Source organism: Trichechus manatus, unplaced genomic scaffold (genome assembly GCF_000243295.1).
Source record: "Trichechus manatus latirostris isolate Lorelei unplaced genomic scaffold, TriManLat1.0 scaffold00010, whole genome shotgun sequence".
NCBI lineage: Eukaryota > Metazoa > Chordata > Mammalia > Sirenia > Trichechidae > Trichechus > Trichechus manatus.
Window position 1 is genome coordinate 15,105,965 of NW_004443946.1, and position 17,893 is coordinate 15,123,857.

The window sequence follows — 17,893 nt, forward strand, 5'->3', positions numbered from 1 at the left end:
AAAAAAAAAAAAAAACACAGAAAAAGGCCAAGAAGAAGGGGACTAGAATAAAATGTATGTGCAGTCATTGTCAGATGCCTTTATGTTTTACCTCATGTTTTGCAAATTTTCAAGAAATAAAATTAAAAAATAAAATTTATCATTGACTCATATCAACAGGATTTATGTTGTCCAGGGGTCACTGAGACATATGTGATCCAGATAATGGATATCAATATTCATAACTCATAACAAAAATTCTGAATTGGTCCTTTAATCAGCATGCCTTCATTAACAAAAACACATAGTATCAACAAATAATTCAAAGGAGATAATAATTGGGTCTTGAAAGGTTAGATAAGTATTTCATATCTACTTCTCTTTCCTCACACATTCAGCACCTCCTCACCTCCTTCACCTTCCTTACTTTAAGTGGATAACCATGTTTTCTATTTTACTGAGAAAATGGAAGCAATCAGAAGAAAATTACATATACATATAAAACCAAAAAAATCAAATCTGTTACCGTCAAGTCAATTTGGACTCATAGTGACCCTATAAAAAAGAGTAGAACTGCCCCATAGGGTTTCCAAGGAGCGACTGGTGGATTCGAACTGCCAACCTTTTGGTTAGCAGCTGATCTCTTAACCACTGCACCACCAGCACTCCATATATACATATACACTGTATTGTATGCAAATAACATACACCTCTGTGTTTGTCTGCCAACCACACTCTCCACCAGCGAGGTAATTTTGTAAGCATGTTAAATTTTTACAGCAACATGTAACAAAAAAAAAAAAAACATTGGTATAGTGGCACTTAAGAAAATACCTCACAGAGGGAGGGCATGGTTGGCAAACAAACATAAAAGGTGTACATTATTTGCTTAAAAATACAGGTCTGTGTGTGTGTATACACATATACTTGTATATATACTTTATATATGATATGTATGTATATATATATATATATAATCTTTATATATATTTTAAGACCCTTTCTTCATATCCAATGAATGAGGCACACAAAGTATAGGACTTTGTATTTCCAGGGCCTAGAGTAGTGTCTGAACCACACTGTGTACTCATCAGCATTTTGTGATGGAATAAAAGAATATATAAATGTAAGGCAAGGGGAATAAAATATTTCCATAAGAGTCATGAAAAGCTCATGTTAAGTAACTCTGATACTTAAAGCTGAATAAAAAGCAAGTCTACTCTGTCCAGGTTCAATGCCCTAGACCCAAATTATTTTGACATTATGGTGTGTTATCATGAAATCTCATCTATTTCCAAGAGCTCCATGGTCCCCTATACTTAAAAAGTTAAAAAATATATATTATTGTACTAAGGTTCCAAAACATACCTTCCTATAATGCTAGCTTTGTAGGTATAGTAGGATGATTATTTAATGGCATAAATATTTTATTTCTATTGAATTGTTCATATTAAATTTATAGCTCTCATGAATAATAGAAAATAGCTCATATACACCATTGACAGTTACATTGTGCAATGCTTTTTCTGTAATCTATTATGTATTTGGAAGGTGTAGGGGAGTCTCAAAATACAAGTCTATTTTAAATAAGCTCTTCCTCTATAAATTCTAGCACTGGAAAAATATTTTACTCTACTGCTTTTCACAATGGGGTCTGATTTTCCCTACAAGTTCTAATTTACATGTCTATCAAACCCATAATTCAAAAATCAAGTGGCCTGTGTTGTCTGGAGCTTATTGACATATCATTATTTGTGAGAATGAATTATGCATTCAGAAGACCCTCTACCTGACAAAGAGCCTGTGATTCTGATTTGGGGATGCAGAAAAATGGAAGTAGGGGCCGATAAATGGAGAGTTATTAATTTGAGAAATAAAAGGCAGCCCTTCAATATTTTGCACCCTTCCCCCAACCTCACTGTAAAATGCTGCCAACTTTCATTTCCATAAATCGGATACATGATTCATAACACTATCTTTAATGTTCACCAAGTCAAAACTTGAAACAAAGAACACTCTGGATGGTGCAAATGATTGCACACTCTGCTCAACTGCTAACCAAAAGGTTGGAAGTTAGAGTCCACCCAGAGGCACCTCAGAAAAAAGGCCTGGTGATCGACTTCCAAAAAATTACTCATTGAAACCCCAATGGAGCACAGTTCTACTCTGACACACACGGGGTCACCATGAGTCAGAACTGACTTGACGGCAATTGGTACTGGTACTTTTCCAACTTCAGCTGTGCCGTAAAATCACTTAAACAAAAGAAATTAATACACATCTAATACTCCACCCCTCTGGGAACAGTACCATGAATTTCCATTAGAAATCCTCTCTCCTTCCTTCTCACCATGTAGTCTGGGCGGAGCCTGACTGAATTAAGCCATTTGATTTTCCTCATGTCTCAGGGGTAGGGGTTTCATGCTCATATCAGCCTAGAACCAAGCAGAGAAATGAGACATAAGGAGACAACTGCTAGTGTTTCTGGAAGAAAACCTCGTCCTTTCTCATCCTCAGGTGGCACCAGTTATGTAATTTGCAGGGTGCAGTGCAAAATGAAAACGTGAGCCCTTTCTCCAAAAATTATTAAGGATTTCAAGATAGTAACGGGAGAGCATTAAACCAAGTGCAGGGACCTTCTACACTTCTCAGGTTGCACATGCATGTATTTGGCCCTATCTACAGGCTTTATATTAGAAGATTGCTTAATTTTGAAATGTCCTGTTTTCTTAAAACAACAGTTACTTGGTGATGGGTATTGTAATATGGAGCTAGATTTGATACACAGATATTAGGATTTTAAAATCTAAATTCCTAAATGAGATGGACCTTAAAAGAATTAATATATTGAAAGTGTCTAATTAAAATGTTAATTGCTGTTATTTTGTTGTGTTATCTTTGCCAAGTTTTGATATAAATGCTATGTTAGCTAGAATAATGAAGAAACCTTTCATCTTGTTTTATATTTGTAAACAATTTAAATAGCATAGGAATTAGCAGTTACTTAAAGATATAACAGTCACCTGGGTTTGGGTCTTTACAGGAAATAATTTTATTTAAGAATTATTTTTTACATGCTTATTAATCTTTATAGGCTTGTTCTTAGTTCAATTGAAATTCTTAGTTCAATTTTGGTATCTCATATTTAACAAAAAGAATCATCCATTTCTTCAATTTTGTAACTTGTTACCTAGAGTTTCACAGAGTATTCCCTTATTATTTTAATCTCCTTTATGTCATTCTTGGAGCCCTGGTGGTGAAGTGGTTAAGAGCTCAGGCTGCTAACCCAAAGGTCAGCGGTTCAAATCCACCAGCAGCTCTTTGGAAAGCCTACAGGACCGTTCTACTCTGTCCCATAGGGTCGACTGCGAGTCGGAATCGACTCGATGACAACGGGTTTGGTTATGTCGTTTTTTATTTCTAAGACTGTATATGTCTTCTTTCCTCTCTTTTTATTAAATAGCTTTCCCAAAGGTTGCCTACTTTACTGGTCTTTTCAAAGAATGAGTTCTTGAATTAAATCCTAATAGGCTTGTTCTTACATTCTTTTGATTTCATCCTTAACTTCTTCACCTCATATTCTTTTCTCTATTTAAGTTAGACAGTAATTTATTTTAATTCTTTCTTGTAAAATTGTAAAAGTATGAAGTGTCCTCAGAGTAGAGGTGAGGCATGTAAAGCTTTCACACTACAGAAGTGCATATATTAGTGTATAAGTATAATTGATTTTCTCTTTGAGGGAAGAGTTATTCAGGTAAGATTCTGCTGTGGTGACTGCTTTACAATTTTTAAGTGGTTAGTGATTTTTTTGTCTGTTCATTTTGCCTATCTGTTATACATTTCTAAGCTTACTGTATTATGATAAGAAATATGGCCTTTATAATTTCTGCTTTCTTCTAATAAATTGAGATTTTCTTAGTGGTCTAATATATGGATAAGTTTTGAAAATTCTCATGAGTTCTGGAAAATGACAAAGCATAGAATTTGTTTTAAGCATGTAGTTAAAACTGCTATTTAATTGCTTGAGAGTCTTTGTCTTTTAATATGCCACTTTTACTTTCCAAATATACTATTCCAATTACTATGGCTGTCCTATTGCTTTCTTCTTATGCTTATTTGATGACTTGAGTGTGTCCATAAATTTGTATATTTTTGTTTTTCCTTAGAGACTACATTTACTTTAGCGATTTGAAAGCTACATCTATCTTGTTTTAAATTTTAAAATGAAGTACGTTTAAATTTTCCAAAAGCTTTCTTAAGCTCAAATAGAGTCAAGAAAAACAGTATCTATCTCTGGAGGCAATGCTGGGTGTTTTGATTTGTTTTTCTATTTCTTGAGTTGGATAGTAATGTATTCCTTTCTTTCTAGTAAAATTATAAATACACTAGACATCACTGAGTTACTGCTCTAAAAAAGTTACAGAATCCAAATGCATAGGCTTATTTATTTATTCATTTATTTAATGGTTTGACTACATATGCTTTCTGCTTATACACTGTAGACAGACTCAAGACTGCCTGGGCTCAAATTCTAACTCTAGCACCTGCTAACTATATAACCTTGCTGTTGTTACTGTGTGCCATCGAGTCAATTCGGATTCATAGCAACCCTATAGGACAGAGTAGAACTGCCCCATAGGGTTTCCAAGGAGTAGCTGGTGGAAATATAACCTTGGGGAAATGATTAAATTCTCTAAGTAACAATTTCCTCCATTGAAAAATAAAGATAATAGTACTTACCTTATGGGGTTCTGAGAAGTAAATGGCATAATACATTCAACGCACTGAGAACATGTCAGGCACGTAGTAATCATTCAGTAGGCATTTTTATCTTTCAAGCAGCCCTCTTTCAAAATTTTTAAAAAGACACCTCACTCTTCAATCTTTGTTAAAATAATCTAGATGATTTGATCCAAATTATTGTTATTATGGAATTACTTCTAATTAACATAGTATTATGTTTTGAGGAAGGATATTTTGTCTTTTGAATTCAGTTTTATAACCAGATTTCTAACAATTATTTAGACATCTGTAATTAGAAATCTAGTTCTAGTGCTCATCATTGCTCACTGTTTTGCTTTCGTAGGACTGCTATAACAAAATATCACAAACTGGATGGCTTATAAGAACAGAAATTTATTGTCTTGTACTCTGGAAGCTAGAAGTCCAAATCAGTTATCGGCTATGTTGACTCCTTCTGAAAGCTCTGAGACAGAAACTATTCCATCCCCCTCTCCTACCTTCTAGTGGCTCCTGACAGTCCTTGGCTTTCCTTGGCTTGCAGCTGCACCTACCTCTATCGTCACATGGCCATACTTTCTCTGTGTCCCTGTCTTGGTATCTCTACTCCTCTTTTATAAGGATACCACTCATATTGGATTAGAACCACCCTACTCCAGAATGCCCTGCTAACTGATAACATCTTCAAAGACCTTATTTCCAAACAAGATCACATCATATTCACATCTCTCTCTGAGGGTACCAATTCAATCCAAGACATTCACCAACAGTCTTTTGAAAATGGTCATGAGAGATTTCATGACCTTTCCACTCTTGTGCTACTTATTTTGCTTCATCTCTTAGTTCAGCAGGCTATGTCTTTTAAAATAAAAGATAAATGATTGGTGTCTTTTACGACCTAACATATCTTCAAGTGCATTTCTGTGGCCTTCATATTGAATGACAACCAGACAGTGAGGGCAATGCTCTCATGTCACAGTCTTTTTCCCTCAAAATTTTACACACACATACACACACATCTGCACACACACAATCTCCTGATATTTTGTGTGGCAGCATAGAAATCTGAATCCAGGCCGAATTCTAATTATTTGTAAGCAACTTGTTTTTCTTGCGTAGATAATTATAAAGTTTTCAATTATCCTTATAGTTCAAAACTTTTGTCAAAACATGTCTCCATGTGAGTTTCTTTTTATTGGTTTTTCTCTGAAACACAGGAAACCTTGTAAAACTTCATTTACAGGCCTTTCTTCAGTACAGAAAAATTTCCTCCTATCGGACAGTTCCTTGTCCTAGTCTCACATGTTGGCTCTCCATTCTCTGCCTTCAAAATTTATCTCATCATTTTAAGCCTTTTAACCTGGTCTTCTATTTTTGGATATCATCCCTGATTTGAGTCCTTAACATCATTAACATAACTGGCTTAATCTTCCATACTATCAGTAAAATTCCATTTTTTTCTCCAATTAAAAGAATAAAAGTTAAGAACTTTAATTCTTCAATTGCTTGTCTTAGTTTCAATTATTCCTTATATCATCCTGTGTGGTGGTTGTTATTGTTTAATTTCAGACTATTCTCTCCTTAGAATTTGCTCCTGCTTCATAAAAGCTACAGCTTCTTGAACGTTTGAATATGCCAAATATGCTATGGTTTTTATCCTGCAGTAGCTCATTTTCAGAGATATGTTTTCTCCCTGAGTCTTTCAGAATTTATACTTATACTCTGGATCTGCAATAGTTTATCATAGGCCCCATGTTGGGTTTCTTTCTCTCTCCTCACCCCTGAATAAAGCAAAATCTCATTAGACTCAATGTTTGTTAAAGGCAAAGTGGAGGTTTTGTTTTTGTCCCACTCTGACTACTAGTATGATAGTTAAATACTCCTCTCAGATCTATAGATAGAAGCAAGACTGAAATATACCACTCGCTTTCAGATTCTCAATTTCTAGGAGATTTTCCTTAGTATATTCCTGCTCTGCTGCAGTTACAACTTTCTATTACCAAGACTGCATAGGAACCTAAGTTATTCAGCTGATAGAATAGATGGAAAATTATCATACACAGCATGCACTGCTAACTGGAGTTTTCCTTTTCATCCACTCCTTCCTTCTTCCCTTTTCTGTTTCCCACTTCCTTAGCACTTTAATCCAAGGAATTTCACTCAAAAAAGATTATACCAGTCTTCTCCTACTCTCTTCTCTTGCATTTCTGAGATTTTCAATATCTACATGATCACAGAAATATCTAACAGTGAATGAGGATCAGCGGTAGAGAAATAGTACTATGCCTCAGAGACCCTTCCCAAGTTGCAGTGTGGCTACCTGGGTTATTTTTTGGAAGAAGCCATGTTCTGGGTGGCAAGAAGGACACTGGTAGGATGTTGGAGCAGGGAAGGAATATTACATATATGTTGTCGCTTTGGTAGATTTTCCTCATCCTTCTTCTGCTTTGTAACTGCAGTAAATTTCTCCCTAATTTTGGCATTAGTTTGTCTATCAGTTTTCATACCAAAGTTCTTGAGAGTTTTCATGATTGTCTATACACAACTGGATACTTAGTGAGAATCTAAAAAGATTGTATAACAGACTGTGGGACATACGCCATTTTGAACCAAAGCTCAGAACTCTAGGTTGTTATTTACACTGAATCCTCACTATAATACTACCCTTTTGCTCTACTTTATAAGAATGATTGCTATTGTGGTGAAATTCTTCTTAAAAACGTAATAATAAAACACTTCAGATACATCCAAAATGTACTTAATGGGAATTCTTAACAGTGCAAGACTCCAGTGAAAACACTCTCGAAATAGTCCCATTGTTGATAAAAATAAAAATATAAATCACCAAGCCTAAACACTGACATTCATAAATAAAGAAGATAGCATAACACACCAAGCAGTGCCTAGCACACAATAAGCACTAAATATTTGCTTGATGCATATAAATATGCTCAAAATATTCCTAAGCATGAAAAAACACTAGCTTGTAATAAATAAATTCTAGAATAGTTTTGATTTACAGAAAAATTGTTCAGATAGTACAGACGGTTCCCACATATCCAATACTCAGTTTCCCATTATTAACGTCTTACATTAGTATGGGAAATTTGTGGCAATGAATGACCCAATACTGATACGTTATTATTAACTGAAGTCCATACTTTATTCACAGCTCCTTAGTTTTCACCTAGTGTCCTTTCTCTAGTCTAGGATCCCATCCAAAATACCATACCACATTTAGTTGTCAAGTTTCCTTAGGGAGTTTCTGAGACTTTCCTTGTTTTTAATGCCCTTGACCGTTTTGAGGAGTATTGGTCAAGCATTTTATAGAATGTTCTTCATTTGGGGTTTGTTTTGATTTTTTTCTCAGAATTAGACTGGGGTTATGGGTTTGAGGGAAGAAGACCACAGAGGTAAAGTGCCATTCTTATCACGTTGTATCAAGGGCACATAATATCAATGTGACTTATCACTGATGCTGTTAACCTTGATCATCTGGCTGAGGTTGTATCTTTCAGTTTTCTCCAGGTTTCTTTGTCTCCAAAGTTACTCTCTTTTCCCTCCTTCCATTCTGTACCCTTAAGAAGGAAGTCTCCAAGCACAGTCCACACTTAAGGAGTGGGGAGGTATATGCTCCACCTCTTTAAGGGGAGAGTATTTACATAAATTATTTAGAATACTTCTACATATGAGATTTGCCTAGTCTCCTCCTTTTGCTTATTTATTCAACATTTATTTATATCAATATCAACTCATGGATATTTATTTTATACAGTAAAACCTGCAAAAGCCAGAACGTGTGTAAGGCAGAAACCTGTCAGAGAAGGAAAACCCAAACACTTTCTACTAATAGAGACATGACAGAAAAGTGGTAAGACTGGACCCTGTCAAAGGCGGAAAACTTGCAAGACCTGGAAAAACAAGGCAGTCCCGTAGAGTTCCGGCTCTCACAGGTTTCACTGTACTTTGAGTTATAATACTATTTTATTTACTTTGTTGCTCAAATTGTTTCAGCCTAGGCCATTGGGGGAGCTCTTTCAGTTAGCTCATGGTTCCTTTGTCAAACCCTATCGTGTGTGTGTGTGTGTGTGTGTGTGTGTGTGTGTGTGTGTGTGTGTGTGTGTGTGTGTGTGTGTTAGCACTTTCTGGCACTACAAGATGCTCCAGGTTAATATTTTGTGTCCAGTCCTAGAATCAGCCATCAGGAAGTCCTGGTTCCTTTTATAGAGACTATTATAAGAAACCAAAATCTGGCTAAGTGTGCTTATTGCTACAGAGGGGTCATTGATCTTTGTCTCTCTCTGTTGAATGAGCAAGGAAGTAACTATGTATGTACTAATCCATGTATATGTACATTTCTATAAATATTTCTGTATGTAACCATCTGTATCTGTATGAAGCCAAATATGAATTCATACTGATGTTTCCAACTCTAATCTTTTACCATATTCTAGTCCACTCTCCTTATTTATATGTAACCCCCCACTTCATCAGTGAGAATCCTGGCTCCCAGCAACAGCTATCCATTTACTTAATTGCTCCATTACAGTATACATGTATAGTGGATTCAGAATTGTTAACTCACACCCCAGTGGGAAAAAACTTCTCCAACTAGAATACAGTGCTCTATACATTTTCTTTTACAGATTTCACTCATTTCCAAAGTTATTTAGGTCAGCACCTTATAGCCCTACTCTCTTCAGTAGGTTATTTCATACATTTGTACTACAGTTAGATCATTTTGTCACATTCTGCATTCCCATCGCTTCTGAAATAATTTTTGTTCATTTGCATACATTAGAGTTCACTCTTTGTGCTATAAAGTTGTGTAGATTAAAACAAATGCACCATTACAGAATCATAAAGAATTGTTTCGCTGCCTTAAAAAATACCCCTGTGCTTCACCTATCAACCCTCCCCATCCTACCCCAAATTTCTGGCAACCATGGATCTGTTGATCTCTATTGTTTTGCCTTGTCCAGAATGTCATACAAATGGAATCTTACAGTCCTTTTCACTCTGGCTTCTTTCACTTAGCAATATGCATTTAAGATTCATCACCGTCTTTGTGTGACTTGATAGCTCTTTCCTTCTTACCACTAAATACTTACTAGCACCACAGCTGGTTTATCCATTCACCTACTGAAGCATACATTGGTTGCTTCCAATTTTCGGCAATTATGAATAAAGCTGTTGTAAACATGTGTGCAAAGGTTTTCATGTTGACCTAACTTTTCAAGTTAGCCTGGTAAATATCTAGGAGTATGACTTATGGATTGTATGATAAACCTATGTTTAACTTTGTAAAAAACTGCCAAAATATATTCCAAAGTGACTAGGTATACAATTTTGTCTTCCTACCACCAATGAGGATGACACTCACTGAGATGGATTGACACAGTGGCTGCAAGAATGGGCTCAAACACAGCAATGATTATGAAGATGGCACAGGACTGGGCAGTATTTTGTTCTGTTGTACACAGGGTGGTTATGACTTGGAACTGACTCAAGGGCACCTAACAACATAACAACACCACCCACCAGTGAATGAGAGTTACTGCTGCTCTGCATCCTCACCAGCAATTGGTATTGTAAGGTTTTGTTTTTTATTATTTTAGTTATTCCAACAGGTGTACAATCTCATTGTTGTTTTAATTTGTATTTCCCTAATAACAAATGATGTTGAACATCATTTTATATGTTCAATTGTCTTGTATATCTTCTGCGAGGTGAGGTGTCTGTTCAGAAAATTTGTCCAAGTTTTAATTGAGTTGCTTATTTTCTTATTGTTGAGTTTTAAGAATCTCTTGTATATTTTGGATAGAAGTCCTTTATCAGATACAACGTTTTGCAAATATTTTCTCTCAGTCTGTGGCTTGCATTTTCATTCTCTTTAATAGTGTCATTCGTTGAGCAAAACTTTAGAAGTTTTTAATTTTAATAAAGTCCAGTATACCAACTTTTCTTTCATGTATCATGCTTTTGGTGAGGTATCTAGAAACACAGCACCAAATCTAAGGTTAACAGATTTTTCTCCTAGGTTTTATAGTTTTGCATTTTTTATTCAGATCTATGATCCATTTTCAGTTAATTTTTATGAAAAGTATTAGGTACCTATCTAGTACAATTTTTTGGAATAGATATCCAATTATTCTAGCACTATCTGTTGAAAAGACTATCCTTTCTCCATTAAATTGCATTTGTACCTTTATAAGAAATAGTTGACTGTATTTGTTTGGGTCTATTTCTGGGCTCTTTGCAGTGTTCCACTAATCTGTGTGTCTGTTCTTTCACTAATGCCATGTCATCTTTATTACTATAGCTTTGTAGTATCTTAAACTCAAGGAATGTGAGTCTAATTTTGTTCTTTGTAGCAGTGTTGGCTATCCTAGGTCTTTTGCCTTTCCATGTAATTTTTAGAATCAGTTTGTCAATATCTAAACAATAGCTTTCTAAAACTGCGATTGGGATTTTACCGAATCTATAGGTCAAGTTGCAAACAATTGACATTTTAACAATATTGAGTCGTCTAATCCATGAACTCAGAATCTCTCTCCAGTTACTTAAAACTGACTTATTTCGTTAGTGTTTTATAGTTTTCCACATGCAAATCCTGTGTATATTTTAAATTTATACTGAAGTATTTGATTTTGTTGATGTTATTATAAATGATACTGTTTTTCTCATTTCAAATTCCCATTCATTGCTGGTATATAGGAAAACTATTGACCTTCTATTCTGTGAGCTTACTATACTCACTTATTAGTTTGAAGATTTTTATTTTTGTAAATTATTTGGGATTTTCTACATAGACAATCATGTCATCTGCAAATAAAAATAGTTTTATTTCTTCCTTTCCAATCTGTATATATTTTATTTCTTTTTCTTGTCTTATTGCATGAGCTAGGACTTTCAGTAGGATGTTGAATAGGAGTGGTGGGAGGACATTTTTGTGTTGTTCCTGATCTTAGAGAGAAGGCATTCAGTCTCTTACCATTAAGTTTAATGTTAACTGTTGATTTTTAGATGTTCCTTATCATGTTGAGGAAGTTCCACTGTAGTTCTAGTTCTGAAAGAGTTTTGTTTGTTTTATTATGAATGGGTGCTGAATTTTGTCAAATGCTTTTTCTGCATCAATTAATATGATCATATGATTTTTCTTCCTTAGTCTGTTAATATGATGGATTATAATGATTGAGTTTTGAGTGCTGAACCAACCTTCTGTATGTGCAATAAATCCCTGTTGGTCATGGTGTGAATTCACCTTACACATTGTTGGATATGATTTTTGTTGAGAATTATTATGTCTATTTCTTGTAATGTCTTTATCTGGTTTTGGTATCAGGATAATGCTGGCCTCTTAGAATGAGTTAGATGAATTCCCTTTGCTTCTATATTCTGAAGAGAATGTGGAGAATTGGTATCATTTCTTACTTAAATGTTTGGTAGAATTCACTGGTGAAATCATCTGGACCCTGTGCTTTCTTTTTTTGGAAGTTTATTAATTATTGTTTCAATTTTTTAAATAGATAAAGGGTTTTTCAGGTTATCTGAATTATCTGTTTCTCCTTGTGTGAGTTTTTACAGGTCACATCTTTCAAGGAATTGGTCCATTTCATCTAAGTTATCAAATTGGTAGGTATAGAGTTGATTATAATATTCCTTTTTTATGCTTTTAATATCCATGGTTATCAGTAATGGCGACTCTTCTTAATTCCTAATGTTAGTAATTTGCGTCTTCTCTCTTTTTTTTCTTGCTTAGCGTAGCTAGAGATATCCCAATTTTATTGATCTTTTAAAGACCTAGCTTTTGGTTTCATTGATTTTCTCTATTCTTTTCCTGTTTTCAATTTCATTGATTTCTGCTCTAATTGTTATTTATTTTCTTCTTCTTGCTTTAGGTTGCTCTTCTTTGTTTACTTTCCTAAGGTGGAAGCTTGAATTATTGACTTTGTATCATTTTATATCATTCTTTCTAATATACGCATTTAATGTTATAAATTTCCTTCTAAGAACTGTTTTTTCAGCACCCCACAAATTTTGATAAGTTGTATTTTCATTTTAACTTAGTTCAAAATATTATTTAATTTCCATTAAGGCTTCTTCTTTGATCCATGAGTTATTTAGAAATATGTTGTTTAATTTCTAACATATTTTCCAAGTATTTGGGGATTTTCTAGTATTCTTTCTGTTATTGATTTCTAGTTTAATTCCACTGTGGTCTGAGAACATACTTTGTTTGATTTCAATTCTTTAAAATTTATTAAGGTATATTTTATGGCTCAGAATGTGGTCTATCTTGGTAAATGTTTCATGTGAACTTGGGAGAGTGTATTTCACTGTCTTTGGATGGAGTACCACGAATTTTAAAACAAACAAACAAAATAACATTGAACCTAAATACTATCAGAAGACTATATCACTAACAAAAATAGCTTTTAAACTTATCCTAAATTTCCCAAGCACTGGGTCTAAGCTTTCATGTTCATCGTGAAAAGGTAAAGGGACGAGTGGTATGGGTCCAAAAGTGAATACTATATTCCATCTTCCAGGAGATAATTTAATACACACCACATTTTTAGAAACACTCGCAAATGAATTATTCCATGTCATACTTTAAATGATTTTCACATTGTAAGACTTCTCCTCTTGCAGTTTGTTGCTACCAGAAACTGAACAAGTACATGCTATATATGTGAATTCATACACAAAGAATAAACCTAATGAAATGTTCTCTATAGCTATGATTACAGTTGGAAAGACTACAACTTCTATGCCAGGTTTTTTTGTGAGGTAAGAAAAGGCAACGTTTGCCAAATGCAAAGAGGAAGACATTTCATTTTTAGAATCCTAAGAGATTAATAAAAATATTTCATAAAAACCAATTCTATGGGTATTTGAAAGCCTCTATTAATATGACATCAGTTTCTAATCGAAACATAACTGGAGAGAATGAAATGAGAATAAATTAGATTTAAAAAAGGGTAAAAGCACATGTCACTGACTATTGGTTTCTGTAGCAGTCTTCCTGTATACTACAGTCAAGAAAACTGCAGTTAAAATGTTTGAATTTTGCCAGCTACAATTTTGGTGACAAAGTTATTCTTTACATAATCCAGAATCATCTACTCAAAATAATTTTCTATCTACAACAGCCAAAGAAATAAAGGGTAAAAAGTAACTTGAAAACGTCAACTAATCAAACTCTAATCAATTCAATCAACTCTTCTCTTAGAGACCAAAACCCATTGCTGTTGAGTCCATTCTGACTCATAACGACCCTCCCTACAGGACAGAGTAGAAATGTCCCATAGGGTTTCCAAGGAGCGGCTGGTGTATTCAAACTGCCGACTTCACCCAAATAATCCAATAAATTGTTATACTTTTTTTCCTAAAGTTCACCATGGCAAAAAGTGTTGAAACTCCCTTTATACTGGTTCTAAATTAACAACACTCTATGAAATTTCATCCTCCTATCTTAATTCCCCCTATTATATTTAAATTGTTGTTGTTGTGGAGTTGATTCCTCTGGTACCCTGAGAGTAGAACTGCCCCATAGGGTTTCCAAGGCTGTAAAGCTTTATGGAAGCAGACTGCCACATCTTTCTGCCGTGGAATAGCTGGTGAGTTCAAACTGCTGACCTTTCAGTTAGCAGCAGGCACTTAACCACTGTGCCACCAGGGCCCCTTATGTTTAAATTAACCAACTACTGTTCCATCTTTGAAGCCCTGGCAGCACAGTGGTTAAGAGCTTGGCTACTAACCAAAAGATCAGCAGTTCGAATCCACCAGCCGCTCCTTGGAAACAATTCTACTCTGTCCTATAGGGTCACTATGAGTCAGAATCTACTCGAGGGCATTGGGTTTGGTTTTTGCTTTGGTTTAGTCCATCTTTGCTGTTTCCATTCAAACAATGTGATTGAATAAAATGGATCTGGGTGATTACTAGTATGAATCTGAAGCAAATAAAGAGCCACAAAGTAAAATCACATTTTTCAGTTCCACTAGTGAATTTGGTTAAAAAACGATGATGATGATGATAATGTCTTTATGTGACAACCCTATTCCTAATAGTAATTCCACTGAAAATTACCTTTTGTTGAATCATCCTCTATTGGTTGTTTAAACAATGTAATATCCTTGAAAGTGCACAGGAACAAGACCACCTTTTCATGTTCATTTCTTATTGGTGCAATTTGCATATAAAACCAAACAGGGGTTCCTGTAACAGAGAGAAAGAAAAAGGACAATAAAGTGTGATATGGCCTCAGAAATAGTTCGGCCTCTGTCTCTTCTTTCAGCTGCCCAGTGCTATGTGATAATTAGTACCAAAACAACAGTATTTTAATTGCTGCAATGAATTTTTTAAAACCTTTAATTTTGTATCAACTATTGGTTGTTCAAAAATTAATAAACATAATTTTCAACCCAAAATATCAGAATTCTAATGTAAAGCACAGGGTGTCATTTCAGCATTATACTCAGAATCGGTTACAGTACCTGGCAAACAAGGTACTCATTCATAATTATTAAATCGAGTGATGATTGATTTGTTATTATTAAATTGAAATTGTATTTCTTTTTAAAAATATTGCATCTCATTTAAAATTAAGCAAGGTCCGGTTTTCCCTGGATTTCCTATTGCTTTTACTCCTTATGCTTATGATTTATTTTGACTTTCTGCCATCCTTGATTTAGTTTGACTTCTAAGCCATCTCGGTTTCATTGTAGCAAGTTTGGAAGTAGGCATGAGTGAAGAAAACAACTGTCTTGGTAAGTGAACAGAATTTTTTTCCTCGCATATGACATTTAACAAAATGCTAGAAGTAGGGAGAGATCACCAAGGGAATTATGAGATTTGCCTAACAACTCAACAGAAACCGGTAAAATACATAGTAGAAATGATAGACATAGTTGGGGAGGGGTGCTTGCAAAAAAAAGTTTCCTTTCTCAGAAGTAACCGAAGAACAGCAAGGAGGTTGTAAGCAGATATTTTAAAGGAATTATTGGCATAAAAGAAATACAAGAAAGTTGACTTTGTTTTGCACATTGTTGATGGCATTGCGTTGAAAGCCCAGAACAGTAAAGAGTCATAAGTAGGTTCCAATAGCTTATCTGGAAAATGACTGAGGACAGGCCAAAGAGTTTGAACATTGAGAAGGAAGGTGTGTCATGGTGGGACAAGAATAGCAAAGTTTGGAAAAACTTTCCTATGTAAATGAAGAGCCAAGAGCAGTCCATGTTATTTGCTTAAGGACACAGGAAAGACTGAAGTAGACATGTCAGGAGGGGTGTGAATTTGTCTTTCATCACATCTCACTTGTATAGGTGGGAAGGCACTGAATGTATAAATATAAGAAGGTCTTGGGTCAACAAGATAAGTGAAAGTTCTCAGGGTAAGAGAAGTTGGCACAGCCATGAAGAGGTGGCAGTTCCAAAGTGTGACAGAAAGAGCAGCTTGAGGTCTTATTTCAGCACCGAAGAGACCACAGAACAAAACAAGACTCCATTTAAGGAACATATTATATCTCTGTTTACGTACCATATTCATCAATGTCTGAATAGATACTTCTCCTCAGTTTGAGAAGCAAAGAATTAATAGAGTAGGTTTAGGAATCAGAAAGATCTGGGTTCTAATCCTGACTCTGCTAGTTATTAATTACCTGACATTGGGCAAGTTACTTAACCCTTCTGAGTCTCATTTTTGTCATCTGTATAATGGGGATAATAATAGTACCACATCCCACAGGGCCATTATACAAATTAGTTAAAATGAATTAGCATAATAACCAGTTTACTGGGAGTATTCACTAACTGGTAGCTATGAGCAGTATTTTTATTTTTGTCTTAATAGCCTTGTTACAGAGGGATGCTGCTAGTACCAGCAGAGATTCAGGAACCCAAACGCAGTCTTGCTACTTAAATAACTTCAGCATCACTTTTAGGTCTGGGTCCCTAGAAAAATGCTATTCTCACCAGCTTTCTCTTGGACAGGCTTCCCAGGTATGACCTCTCCTATCTGCTACTTTCATCTTGTCATTTTGAGAATACATGATTGTTTCCAATTAACTGCAACAGCCTGTCTGACACCCTGATAAATAGTCCTCTTGAAGTAACATCTGATATGCTGTCTCAATCACAAGGCTCTCTCATTGGTAAAACGGCAGGCTCTATGGCTTCAACTGCATTCCCCCACATCACAGAAAAGAGAATGTCAGCCACACTTGATGCCTGATGTACACAGAGCTCTACCTAAAACATCTGAGGCAAGCTTAGAGGAAGAAAAAAAAAAAGATGCCCCTAGACCTTCAGAGTCTCAGGTGTTTTCACAAGCCACTGTTTCTTATTTCTCTCACTCAAAGCATAAGGCTGGACTCTGCCGTCATGTTCTTCAAACAATGGCTCCTGAAGACTCCAGAGGACATAGGGTTTCAAAGAATTTAAGGCTTAAGATTAGGATAATCAGAAACTGACATGTCAAATAAGTTCCCCTTCTCAGAATGAGATGACAATGGTGGCAAGGAGGTTGTAAGCAGTTTTTTTTTTTTTTTTTTTGGGTTATGTTTATTTGTTTGTTTTTTGAAGAATTATTGGCTGTAAAAGAAATGCAAGAAAGCTGACTTTGGATTCCACATTGCAGAACATCATAGTCTCTCCAGACCAGAGTACAATAAAGCCCCTTCAAATATTCTACCTGAAAAACATAAATGTTTTTGTCAGGTTTAGGATTTGGGGAGTGAAATGTGCAGCTATTAATACAGTCTCTAGGTGAGAGTTAATAGCCTCTTATTGTCTTCCAGCAAAAACCAAATAACCCTCACCTCCATACCTGTGACCAAAAAAAAAAAAAATCACCTAATGCTACCACAAAGGGGAATTTGCCATTTATACTTGACCACTGGACTCAAGAGGTCAGCAATTTAGAGAGAGGAGTTTTCTGTGAGAACATCCAGCTCTGACACCCAGGTCCTTTGCAACCCCAGAGGGTCTGTGAAAGGACATGGCCTTTTCCAAAATGAGTGCAGGATGAGACAGGTACCTCGAAGCAATTGTACCATCTCCCAGAGAGGTTTGTTTTTTGTTTTCTTTTTCTTATTTTAAACAGTGTGTCCCAGAACTGTGAGTGATGTGCATACTTGTACAAATCAACAGATACAGCCACAAGCAGACACTT

At 35.3% G+C, this 17,893-nt stretch overlaps 1 protein-coding gene across 2 annotated transcripts in view; it reads right to left on the reverse strand.

Annotated features, from left to right (window-relative positions):
• KCNH5 (potassium voltage-gated channel subfamily H member 5) overlaps positions 1-17,893 on the reverse strand; it is a 351,487-nt gene that overhangs the window by 295,576 nt on the left and 38,018 nt on the right. For both annotated transcript variants that reach the window (XM_004370933.2, XM_004370932.1), the window contains exon 4: positions 14,813-14,941. In XM_004370933.2, the coding sequence (XP_004370990.1) occupies positions 14,813-14,941 (129 nt within the window). The remainder of the gene's footprint in view (positions 1-14,812; positions 14,942-17,893) is intronic.